The 12758-nt window shown below is 34.5% G+C and overlaps 2 protein-coding genes across 2 annotated transcripts; one reads left to right on the top strand and one right to left on the bottom strand.

The window, feature by feature from the left end:
• Nucleotides 1-3420: 3420 nt before the first annotated feature.
• Nucleotides 3421-5090, bottom strand: cst14b.1 (cystatin 14b, tandem duplicate 1). Its single transcript, XM_052555506.1, has 3 exons — nucleotides 4922-5090; nucleotides 4278-4379; nucleotides 3421-3737 (listed from the first exon to the last, which is right to left on the bottom strand). Exons 1-3 carry the CDS (start codon nucleotides 4991-4993, stop codon nucleotides 3609-3611), a joined length of 303 nt encoding a protein of 100 aa, XP_052411466.1. The 5' UTR covers nucleotides 4994-5090; the 3' UTR covers nucleotides 3421-3608.
• A 741-nt stretch (nucleotides 5091-5831) lies between these two features.
• On the top strand, nucleotides 5832-11559 carry LOC127958784 (thiosulfate:glutathione sulfurtransferase). The gene is made up of 4 exons (XM_052557760.1): nucleotides 5832-6103; nucleotides 9126-9248; nucleotides 9323-9485; nucleotides 11354-11559. The coding sequence occupies exons 1-4, from the start codon at nucleotides 5950-5952 to the stop codon at nucleotides 11406-11408; spliced, it is 495 nt and encodes a 164-aa protein (XP_052413720.1). The 5' UTR covers nucleotides 5832-5949; the 3' UTR covers nucleotides 11409-11559.
• Nucleotides 11560-12758: the final 1199 nt, after the last annotated feature.

Below are 12758 nucleotides of genomic sequence, written 5' to 3'. Positions count from 1 at the left end.
TTAAGACTTAATCTAACCATTCAACACAACTTTATTTTCATTATTTGGACTTCATTCATAAATTTTCACAAGATCAAGCCTGCACAAGACTTTATTCTTGTATTGCAACAACTTTAGTCTCATAATTTTGATGTAACTCTCAAAATACTTTATTCTCATAATAATTTTTTTTTTTTTTTTTTTCTGGGGCCCTCATCTGATTTGTTGTCCAGGCGTGAACTAGTCTTTTGAATCTTGCTGTTGCCTCTGGATTACTAAAGGGGAGGTCAGACAAAAGCGTTAGGATGTTTACAGGAGACTGCACGGACATATATCACAGTCCACAGCCACAGAACTCACTTCCCACGACCCTGGGACTTCTTCAACGGTACCAGAGGAGAAACAACACACCGCATGTGTTTACAAAAACATCTAGTGACATTTGTTACAAATTTCGAATTATATAAGAAAAAATAAACACATTGGTCAAATGCACTGGAACTGTTTCTACAAATGTGTGGATAAATCATAAAGTAAAGCTTCTGAGCAAAATATTCATTGTCTCAAGAGAACAGACTCAAGTTTACCTAATCAAATTGGGTGAAATAGTAAAAGTGGCAGCCAGATTAAGTACAATATTGTAGAAGACGAGTAATGTGTTCAGTTCTCCTGTAGGAGTCCTTCCTGCTCTTCAGTAAAACTTTTTCAACCCTACCTAACTTTTAAATGATTTGTTCAGTTATATATGCTGTGGTCAAACTTTATTAATTCACTTTATTGTTATTAACAGAATGGGGAAAATCGAATGTTATTTTTATTTGCTTATATATGAGGACATCAGCTTGCATTTTTAAACGCATTTAAACAATCAATTTCCTAATGATTACAGCAGTTTCTGTAAATGATCAAAAAGGATTGTTTTACAGTGATACAAATCAACCACCACCTTGCATTTTACTCTGTGAATATTAGTTATCCTTTACAGGTTTATATATACACACACACAAACACACGTACTGTTCATATATCAAGTGTGATTAATCAGGTTTCTTTTAGACACATGGCAGCTCCCGTGATAATGTTCCTTTTTATTCATGCTTAACAAGCATTTAATTGTTTCTAGCTGCATTCTAGCTTTTTACCATCTGGCACCTTGGTAAAACAACTAATCTTTATGCAAAGATTTATTCTTAGGCTGAGACTTTTTTATTCTTTTTTAGATTAGACCTAAAATAAAGCAATCTTTTCAGGCAGATGCAAGTATCATAGACTTATTCTTTAAGAAATATGTTGTTTACATGTTTTCAAAAGTAGTCATTTATAGGTTTATTTCTAACTCGGAAATGTGACGTTATTTCGGTCTATTTATAAGAAATAAAACGACCTTAATCATTTTCTTCTGAATATCAGTCAATCTGTAGGTTGACATTTGACCTCATTACATTTTAGTTGCTTATATGTACTGTAGCATAAATAATCAAATGCTTTTGGCTTTATAAAAAAAGACCATAAAACAATCAAAAACATTCTAACATTTGGTAAGTTAATTAAAATAAAATTAATTTTTCTTGAAATAAAATGAACATTAACTGAAATTAACTTATTTAATAACTAATTTAATAGTTGCCAGATTGTTAATTTTATTTATTTGTTCGGTTTTATTTAGTTGAGCTTGAAGTACTAATATAACTTAATATAAATAAACATTAAATAATATCTTTCATTCAATTAACAAATAGTGTATCTGTATACAGTGTGTGTGTGTGTGTGTGTGTGTGTTTGTGCAAGGCTGGTAAAACAGGTTTTCACAGAAGCTGTTGTGGTTTAGTGTGGTGTGTGACTAATGCTCCGCGTGCGATGAATCATGCTTCATTTAGACGTATGGCATCTCCCGTGATAATGTTCCTGTCTCTTTCATTCTTAATAAGCATTTTATGGTTTCTGTAGCTGAATGCAAACCTGTGCCATTTAATGTTCTCACTCAAACTCAAATAAAGATGTATTAAATATATATATAATTACAAACGAGTTAGACTCTCACATTTTGTCCAGTGCAGACTTAAACTCATCCTACCCTGATCAGATCATCACGAGACCTGTGGTTTCTCCTATTTGCTGCTAACTACTGTAAGCAGAAAACATCACAAGACTTTTATTTGTCATTCGTATTCAGTACTATATATAGCATTTGAAGTGGATCAAAACCTTTCATCAAAGTTGTCCTAAAAAAAAAAAGAGAGAAAAAAAAAAGCTTTCTTGTCTTAGGACAACTTTGATTTACTTTTTTTGATCCACTTCAAATGTTGACCACTTTATATACACTACCAGTCAAACTTTTTAGGTTTATTATTTTTATTGTTTAGTATTACTATTTTCCACATTTCAGAATGACAATAAAATTTCATAAAATACTATAGAAATAATGTGACAAAAAAAAAGAAAAAAAAAAGAAAACTAAAAACATTGTACCCATATTGCATATTAAAATGTAGAATGTTCTTATTAAATTAATCCCATTAACTTATGTTTTAAAAGAATGATACACATCATTTCTTTGGTCTTGCAGTTCTTCAGATGGAGTTTAAAAAGGATTATTTTAGTTAACAAAAACTAATTCTAAAATGAGAAAAAAATGCATTAAGATAAACTGCAATAAGTGTAGTGTATACTGTATATATATATATATATATATATATATATATATATACATATATATTATACCTTTCTAATCTTTTTGTATTGTATTTTCTTTTCATTTATTATACCATTATACATAAAGACCTCTAACACTAGCTTGCTCTATTCTTTTTCTATTTTGTCGGTTTTCTTTTTATTTATTATATTATTTTAAAGCCCTTGCTACGTGTACTGTGTTAACCTAACCGAGACTTTATTATAGCACTTATATATCATTGCTCTTTTGTTGTTTTTGATTGCTTCCATTTGTAAGTCGCTTTGGATAAAAGCATCTGCTAAATGACTAAATATAAATGTGTGTATATATATATATATATATATATATATATATATATATATACACACACACACACACACACAAAACTTCAACTTGTTTGTATTAAAATAACAAAAAGTGAAATAATTTTTTTTTAATCTTTAACTTAAAATGAAAAAATACAGTATAATAGTATCTCACAAAAATAACACTGGTGTGAGCTGATGGACAATGTTGAAAACTGCGGAGAAGCAAATTTCTCAGCTGTAATAATGAAAACAATGCTTCAGGTTTTGTCTGAAGCGGTTTCTTTCTTTTCTTCTTTTGCTCAGCTCATTCAAACTGAAAGGCTTTTTGTTGAGTGTATGAAAATGCATGACCCCCCCCCCCCCTTTTTTTTAAAGAACAAGACACAAAGATATTTGTATGCAATATTCTACCAAAAACAACATTCTTTTAAAGGGTGTAAATAAAACAAAGACTTCCCATTTGAAATATGAAATTTATTTCCCTTTATTTTAAAAGTTCCATTATTTTCAATAAATCAGGTTTAGAATGTTGATTCATATGTAATTATTTCACAACAATATAATGGTTGTCAAAGTAAACAAAGCTGTGCTGGTCTTATAAAACTCCTCTACATACAGTATGGTATTTTATTATCCGTGTGCATGCATTAAAAGTATTCAATAAGATCCTGTTGAGTTTTTGATATCTGGATCCCGTGCAGCTGGAGTTTTGCTCCACTGTGAGGAAGCGACTTGTGAACCCTCAGATGAACGAATTCATCGCCTCCTACATTTACCTGAAGAGGGAGACATGGAGCATGAGAATAATCAGTTTACACATGCTTTGAACTCACAGAAAGTAGATATTGATGGCAATATGCAAGCTGTAACAAGGCAGTCCAAACAGCTGATAAAACCCCACAAGTAATCCATACCAGTCAATCAGTTAACAATTTATGAAGATAAAAGCTGCTGACAGACTGTTGCACATTATTATGGAGTGCATTTTGTCTAGAAGCAAAGGTCTGAAGTTAAAAACGCCTTAATGATGGATTTATTTCTTACAAACATAAAGGGTTTTGTCTTCTCAAGACATTAACTGATGGACGGGAGTGGTGTGGATAACTTGTGGATTTTTGTAATGTTTTTATCGCCTGTTTGGACTCTCATTCTGACGGCACCCATTCACCGTAGAGCATCCATTGATGAGACACTGATGCAATGCTACATTTCTACAAATCTGATGAAGAAAAACTCATCCACATCGTGGCCTGAGTGTGAGCAAGTGTTAATTTTAAAGTGATCTGTTGCCTTACATCCTTGTTTTCAAAGTTTACCTTGATAAAGTAGTTGGTTCCGGCCACGACCTGAGTGGTGAAAGATTTGGCAACGAAAACAGCAAACTTCTTCCCTGCCTTTGTCTCTGCATGAGGTTTGACCTGAATCAAAAGACAAAGATTTCATTTTTAATGCATAGGTGTTTAATTGTCATTAAAATAATATCACTATGAAATTTTAACTTAACATGATTCTTTTTCATGAAACACAATTTCTTGTTTTTTTTTTCCCCCTTTGACCTAAATGGAAAAAGCTGGTTTTGCAAAAAGTATGTAATTTGTCAAGTTACAATTACTCTGACACACCCCAAGACAAGACTCAACATCATTCATTCATTTGTTCATTTATTTTTTTACTTTGCTTTTCAACCTAGCATAAATCCCATTTAAAACATGCAATCTCTGGTGCATACAATTGTTGTGCATTTGACATGACTTTAAATCATTTAGGAAGCTAAACCATTTAAACGTAGTTATCCTGCATTAATAATTTTATTTATTTATCATTTGATTATTTTATCAACACATAGTATAGTAAACTCTAAATACTAATTAATAGCTTATAAAAGTTAATAAATACACATCACGTGCATTCCCATATCAGCTGACTTTCATCATCAAAACAAAAGAAGCTCCAGTCTCACCTCATCACAGATCTTCTGCACCTCGGGTGTGGCTTGCTTCACCTCGGATGGACCTCCAACAAGGGTTGCCATTGCTGTAATCGGTGTCGAGATGAGAAGAATATATAAATATTTTAGACAGTCTAATTCACAGAAGTGTCACAACTGCAGTATTTATGTTGTCTAGAGACCATATGACTATGAGCCATCACTGGAATGTACCATGTGTTCGGAACAGGTGGGGGTTGATTAAAAAACAACTTTACTTAACAAACTTAAAAATGTTAAGCTAAAACAGTAATGGTGTATAATTAAATAATGCAAATAATTATTAAGGTTGGTGTTTAAAGCTAAACACATTTGTGTATCATAACATCTGATGTATCAATGATATTTCCTCTTATATTTTGGTTTAGTCTGAGGCGAGCCTAGCACAAAACCATACTGAGTAGAAATCCAATTATGGGCGTGGCTTAATATACCGAGCGTTCTCTCTGATTGGTCAACACCGATGGCATAAATACAACGTTTCTTATTTTAATTACAAACTGTATATTTTATATTAAATTACATTAAAATAACTTCATGGAATTATTAAAGAATATCCTATTGTACAAACAACGTCAGAAGCACAAATATTAACGACGTGGTACGTGTTACTATTCTCAGCGCTGATCTGAACGGACCGATCAAAATAGATTGTGATTACTAGATAAGATGCGTTTTAATTAAATTTAAAGGAATAATTGGGAACAAGATGCATGCCTATATCAGAAATTGCTCATTTAAATTAATAGGTTCTAACGATAATAGTGAAGCATCCCCAATAAAACGCCATGACATATACAAGCGGGTGAATAGGGTAATTGGCTTTTGAGCCTCCGAGCGCCGTCTGGAGGAAAACATGCTTCATGTCTCAAGATAAACACTATCAGCTACAGATCCGTGCAATCACAGATGCATATTTAAACCAAATACGCTGCTTTAGATCAGTCATAGCTGCACTTTTTAGACTTCATTCTATCTGAACTCACGTATCTTGAGTAGAGATGAACACAGTGATGCACCTGAGGTCAGATGTGTGCGCTCTAGTGGCGCTCCTGCTTCTGTGTGTCTCAGCACACAGTGACGATCAATGCGATAATGGAGCTGACAACTGCAATAAATGGACTGAAACATCTCACAATCGACCTCTAAATACAGGTTAAGTAGGCATATTTAGTTTCTCGCTGTATACTATTTAATGACACAATAATAATGTCCTAGTTTAAGATGTTATATATTTGTATTCCGTTGGCTTATATGCGAAATAAAACAGAGTACAGAGTAAGCAAGCATGGGAGTTGGTAGGTATGGTCATTGACTCATGGGTCAGAGAAGGTTTGAGGTTGCTTCATCTGTTGAACAGTTAGCTGCCTTTGGCAAAACCTGCCTGATCAAAGCCTTTTCCTGACACAAAGAAAAAACTTGGTTTCGGTCATTAGGAGAGTGTATTAAGGAGATAACTTGTTGTAACTAGGTCTATATGAAAAAAAAGTTGACATTATGAGATACTAAGGTAGGCTATAATATGAGATAAAATGTAAAATTAGATATAAAGTAAAAATTAAGACATAAACGGTAAAAAAAATAAAATAATTAAATAATTAAAACAAATTGACACAATGAGCCATGATGAGATTAAAAAGTCAAAATTATTACACTATCTTAATTATGAGATAAAAGTAGAAATTATGACAAAAGTAAAACATACATAATTTCATTACAGTCATTACAATTAACATTAATTACATAATTATTACAAAAAGTCATGATGAGATAAAAACATAAATATTGGAATAATAAGTAGAAATTATGACATAAAAGCAAAAACTATGAGAAAAAGTCATAATTATGTAATTAAGGTGTGGGATTACAAATTTATAAAATGTTCGATCTAGGTTCCAATATAATAGTAGACTTTTTGGGGTAATAAAGCTGACATCCAAGAAGCTCAAATCAGGGAAATCAAGTGTCTGAGACATTAACCTTTTGTCTTCATGCACTTCCTTACTATAGGGCCCGGTCCCAAGATAAAAGTGCCTGCTAAACTCAAGGCACTGCTGTGCTTTTGTCTCTATGATAATGTGAAGGTATCAGCAATACTGTCAGGCACCTCTGTATTTAAATGACACTGTTATGATGACAAGATCAAAGATGGGAAAATGGCCAGTATCAGGCTGATTCTTTTAGTCATAATCGTGACAAAAAATTCTTTATGAAATACTGTCATATAAATAATGAGATAAAAGTGGCAATTATAAACAATATATAAACAATTATTTTATAATTAATATATAAACAACTTTCAGATTATTTACGTATTAATAATGTTTTATCACCATATAATCTGGCTTCAGGTCTGATCATTCTAAACTACTACATTACTTAAGTTTACTTATGATGTGTTCTCAGCTGTTGATGATGATAAACACACATGTGCTATTTTACTTGATTTATCCAAAGCTTTTGATTTAGTTGACTGGTATTTACTTTTAGATAAACTTTATCCTACTGGTCTTTCTGAAAATGCAGATAGGTGGTTTAATTCATACTTGCTTAATAGAAAAGAGTGTGTAGTATTAAATGGGAATAAATCAGATTTTTTTGGTTCAGCAAAGAGGTGTGCCCCAAGGTTCAATATTAGGACAGCTTATTTTTTATATATGTTAATGATTTAACGTTAATTTACAATAATTTTAAAGTTCAACTTTATGCTGATGACACCATCATATATATATATATATATATATTTATATCTAATTCTGATATATTGACATATTGCATGGAGGGAAAGTAACCTATCCTACAGAAAAGCATTAAAAATGGCTAGATCTGATTACTTTTCGTTTATTTTAGAAGAAAACAAACATAACCCCAGTTATTTATTCAGTACAATGGCTAAATTAACAAAAAATATAGCATCAGTAACTGTTGACATTTCCCACCATCACAGCAGTAAAGACTTTATGAACTACTTTACTTCTAAGATCAATACTATTAGAGATATAATTGTAACCATGCAGCCGTCAGCTACAGACCTCAAGGTTAGATTATTGTAATGCTTTATTGGGTGGTTGTTCTGCACGCTTAGTAAACAGAGAGACCAGGACAACTAGAGCCCCAACTGATACAGATCCCCTGTAAAGACCTTGTCTCAGAGGAGCACCAGGACAAGACCACAGGAAACAGATGATTCTTCTGCACAATCTGACTTTGCTGCAGCTGGAATTGAACTACTGGTTTCGTCTGGTCAGAGGAGAACTGACACCCGACTGAGCCTGGTTTCTCCCAAGGTTTTTTTCTCCATTCTGTCAGCGATGGTGTTTCGGTTCCTTGCCGCTGTCGCCTCTGACTTGCTTAGCTGTGGTCACTTCATCTACAGCGATATCATTGACTTGATTGCAAATGAATGCACAGACACTATTTAAACTGAACTGAGATGATGACATCACTGAATTTAATGATGAACTGCCTTTAAATGTCATTTTTCATTATTGACAAACTGTTTTCTAGTTAATATTCTTCAGTTGCTTTGACAGAATCTTTTTTGTTTAAAGCGCTATATAAATAAAGGTGACTCGACTTGACATATGTTATATATACGTATGCTGCATTTATTTCTTGTGAAAACAAATCAGTAAAAGCCAACTTTCTCACACAGTATATTTGTTTAGTTGAATTACTGTGACACACCCAGGTGAAGATTGCTGAATCTGTGTGTGTGTTTGGGTGGGAGTCTAGTTTCCCACGAGATTCTACTCTATGACACATTAAGAAATACACACCTTTTTTTTTTTTTTTGACAACATTGCACTTTTTCACTGTTAATTAAGTTTGGAGGGCAAAATGAAGAATTCTCTATCAATATATAATTTAAATAACACAAATTGTGTATTTATATGTAGTAAAACATAAATTAAATATTTAATATTATTTCGTCTGCTGAATCTTTATTCTTTTCTGGAAGATCATGTGACACTGAAGACTGGATTAGTGATGCTGAAAATTCTGGTTTACATCACTAGAATTAAATACAATTTGCAATATTTTCAAATAGAAAACAGTTACTTGAAATTATTACATTTCATAGTATTACTGTTTTTACTGATCAAATAAATAAATATGACTTAGCAGCAGTATGTTGTCAGTATTTGGATGTGTGCTCACCTGTCGTGTGTTTCAGATGGTGAGGTGACGTATGAGCAGCTGAAGATCATGATCTCCACCGGAAGCGTCCAGCTCTTCGATGTGCGTGAACCAGACGAGCTGGAAGCAGGATTTATTCCAGGAGCCACTAACATTCCCTGTAAGTCACCAGCACACACAGATCTGCACAAACACACTCAGATATGATGAGTTACAGTGTTTTTGGTTATGTAGTGGGAGACATGGAGCAGGCCCTCAGACTGAACCCAGATCAGTTTAGAGAGCGCTACAGCGTCCCAAAGCCCGGTATAGAGGACTCAGGCTTTGTGCTGTACTGCCAGAGGGGCATCCGCAGCCTCACCGCGCTGGAGACCGCAAGAGATCTGGGATACAGCAAGTATGTGAACACACAAACTTTTTTTGTGAAAAAAGGCGTAATGGTTTTTATTCTGTACAAACTGTATATTCTATGGCCCTTCACCAACCCTACACCTAACCCTAACCCTCACAGGAAACTTTGTGCATTTTTACTTTCTCAAAAAAACTCATTCTGTATGATTTATAAGTGTTTTGAAAAATGGGGACATGGGTTATGTCCTCATAAGTCACTCTCTCCTTGTAATACCTGTGTCATACCCATGTCATTATACAGAGATGTGTCCTGATATGTCACAAAACAAGAGCACACACACACACACACACACACACAAACACACACTTACTCTCTCTCTCTCTCTCTCTCACACACACACACACACACGCCCACACACACACTCTCTCTCTCTCTCACACACACACACGCCCACACACTCTCTCTCTCTCTCAAACACACACACACGCACGCACACACACACACACACACACACACACACACACACACTTTCTATCTCTCTCTCTCTCTCTCACACACGCCCACACTCTCTCTCTCTCTCTCTGTCTCTCTCTCTCTCTCACACACACACGCCCACACACACACTCTCTCTCTCTCTCACACACACACACGCCCACAAACTCTCTCTCTCTCTCAAACACACACACACGCACGCACACACACACACACTTTCTATCTCTCTCTCTCTCTCTCTCTCTCTCACACACACGCCCACACTCTCTCTCTCTCTCTCTCTGTCTCTCTCTCTCTCTCACACACACACACACACACACGCCCACACACACACTCTCTCTCTCTCTCACACACACACACGCCCACACACTCTCTCTCTCTCTCAAACACACACACACGCACGCACACACACACACACACACACACTTTCTATCTCTCTCTCTCGCTCTCACACACACACGCCCACACTCTCTCTCTCTCTCTCTCTCTCTCTCCATCTCTCTCTCTCTCTCACACACATGCACACACACACACATTCTCGCTCTCTCTTTATGTCTCTATCACACACACACTCTATTTCTCTTTGTCTTACACACTCGCTCTTTCCATCTCTCACACACACGCTCTCGCTCTCGCTGTCTCTGTCTCACACACACACACACACACACACACACACACACACTCGCTCTCTCTCCGTCTCTCGCGCACACACACATGCACACACACACACACACACACAGTATACTTTATTTGATTCCACATTAGAAAGTCAAATTTCATTAGGAATCACATTTTTTGAATGATGCAACAGATTAAAGCAAATCCACACATTGTTATGGATAACACAGTTCTATGGGTACAGGAAACATCGCCTTTTCCAAATAAACATGCTTCCTATAATTGCTGAGATTGAACAGTACTTTGCCAACTGTTTAGCCATTATTTTAGATAACCCCCCAATGCAAAGTCCAGGGATCTCCAGCCTGTGAACATGAGCTAGACCACCAAACACCAGCACCATAAGCTGGCATCTGTACCCAAGGTTCTCAATGGTGGATATTAATGACGGATATTTTAAAGTCTTAGAGCAGTAAGAGTCTTCCATAAACAAGTCAAATGCACATGACACCTCAAATAGTGTAACTGTTTTGCCATTCTGAGAGATGTTAATGAGACCTTGTGTATTAGCAGTTCCTAGAAAAGTGTCAAATCAGTGTAATGGCTAGTCATTTGCTCTAAAATATTTTATTAGTTAGAAAAAGCTCTACAGATATTGCAATTAAATGTGTGTATGTGTGTGTGTGTGTGTGTGTTTGTGTGTGTGTTTAAATCTTTATCTGGAAATCACAAAATCCTCAAGATAACTCATTTGATTATCCTCACAAACAACTGAACTCATCATAAGTGTGTTTGTCTCTCAGGGCCCGTCATTATGCTGGAGGATACAATGAATGGATTGAGCTGGACCCTCAGTAAACGCTCTGTGAAGGACTGTGAAGATGATGACTGAAATGTATACAGCACTCGACTGTTAAAATGACAACACAGACCAAAAATGCCTTATTCATTAGATCTCAGATGTGTCTATATATTTTTGGTAAATAAATAATGAATATTGCATTGCCAATGTTTATGGTAGTTTGGTTGTTTTCATATAAAATAATATAATTTTGATATGATCTAGTCAGTACAGACTTCACAGCACTAGACCCAGTAAAAATAGTTTAGTTTTGGAGATATCTAAGAGGTGATTTACATTTTCACCACAATTTAAAAAGAAGTCTAAAACATGCCTGTGTTCTTCCTCCCCATCATGTAAAAGGCTAATCAAAGCAGTGTGATCTGCATACTTTTACAGGACCAACAGGGGGCTCATGAACAACAATCACAAAACAGAAAGACAACTGTGGATCATCCAGGGAATAACAGAGTATTAAGATTCACTTGACTTAACTTTTGAACGGGGTCATTTTTTAAAATGTTTATATTGGCTAAAGGCATGTGCAAATAAACATTGAACTGTACAGAGTTTGAAAATAAAAGGTCTGTAATTTTAAGAAATTATGTATAGGCCTATACAAAAAAAAATAAAAAAAAATAAAAAGGATGCATCAACTACTTCAACTTACCTTCTACATTATTTTAGTGTTCTTTTGTTATTTATTGAAACACAGTTCATAGTTTGGGGAAGAAGGAGGAGGGAACTGGCAGATGTAACAAATTCAATAATAAAATAAACAACAATGAAAGTACAGCGGCAGCCCCTCATGAACAACTGCTGCACAAACATAAACAAAACAACTAATTAAATAGACTCCAGTTCTATTCTGCTAAATACAATAAGGTATTAAGATATGAACAAATATTATATATCTTACTGTATGTATGTATGTGTATATATATATATATATTAGGGTTGGTAAAATGTTTAATCAAATTAATTACATGATGTGTTGATTAATTAATATAATACTCTGAAAAGATAATTTAAAGTCATTTAAAGTCACCAAATAGAGATTACAAAAAGTAGGTTCAGCAAGAAATATTTTGTTTTATCAAATGTATTACATAAAGACAAATAAATAATACCCTTTTGAACCATGTGACAGAATTGTCATTTTTGTTTGGGTCCTTGTGCTTTTAAATAGCCCTTGCTGTCCTTGGATAACAGCAAGCCAACACATAAGTCAATGGCTCAATGCGCCAAATGGTTCACCTAATTCGTTCAAAATGAAATTAAGAAATTGAATGCCGCTGTGGGTTCCTCAGAGATGAACAGTTCTGATTTGTCTTTATATTTTGCGAAACAGACAACATTGTGTCTAA

The sequence above is a fragment of the Carassius gibelio genome, chromosome B5 (genome assembly GCF_023724105.1).
Source record: "Carassius gibelio isolate Cgi1373 ecotype wild population from Czech Republic chromosome B5, carGib1.2-hapl.c, whole genome shotgun sequence".
Lineage (NCBI taxonomy): Eukaryota > Metazoa > Chordata > Actinopteri > Cypriniformes > Cyprinidae > Carassius > Carassius gibelio.
Note: the sequence above shows the minus strand (reverse complement) of the source record. Positions and strands in the feature narration are given on the sequence as shown.

Coding starts and splice junctions, on each gene's coding strand:
- cst14b.1 (XM_052555506.1), bottom strand. CDS start 4,993: ATGGCAACCCTTGTTGGAGGTCCATCCGAGGTGAAGCAAGCCACACCC. Junction 4,380..4,921: donor TGCAGAAGATCTGTGATGAG/GTGAGACTGGAG, acceptor CTTTTGATTCAG/GTCAAACCTCATGCAGAGAC. Junction 3,738..4,277: donor GAACCAACTACTTTATCAAG/GTAAACTTTGAA, acceptor CTCCCTCTTCAG/GTAAATGTAGGAGGCGATGA.
- LOC127958784 (XM_052557760.1), top strand. CDS start 5,950: ATGAACACAGTGATGCACCTGAGGTCAGATGTGTGCGCTCTAGTGGCG. Junction 9,249..9,322: donor AGGAGCCACTAACATTCCCT/GTAAGTCACCAG, acceptor TTGGTTATGTAG/TGGGAGACATGGAGCAGGCC. Junction 9,486..11,353: donor AGAGATCTGGGATACAGCAA/GTATGTGAACAC, acceptor TTTGTCTCTCAG/GGCCCGTCATTATGCTGGAG.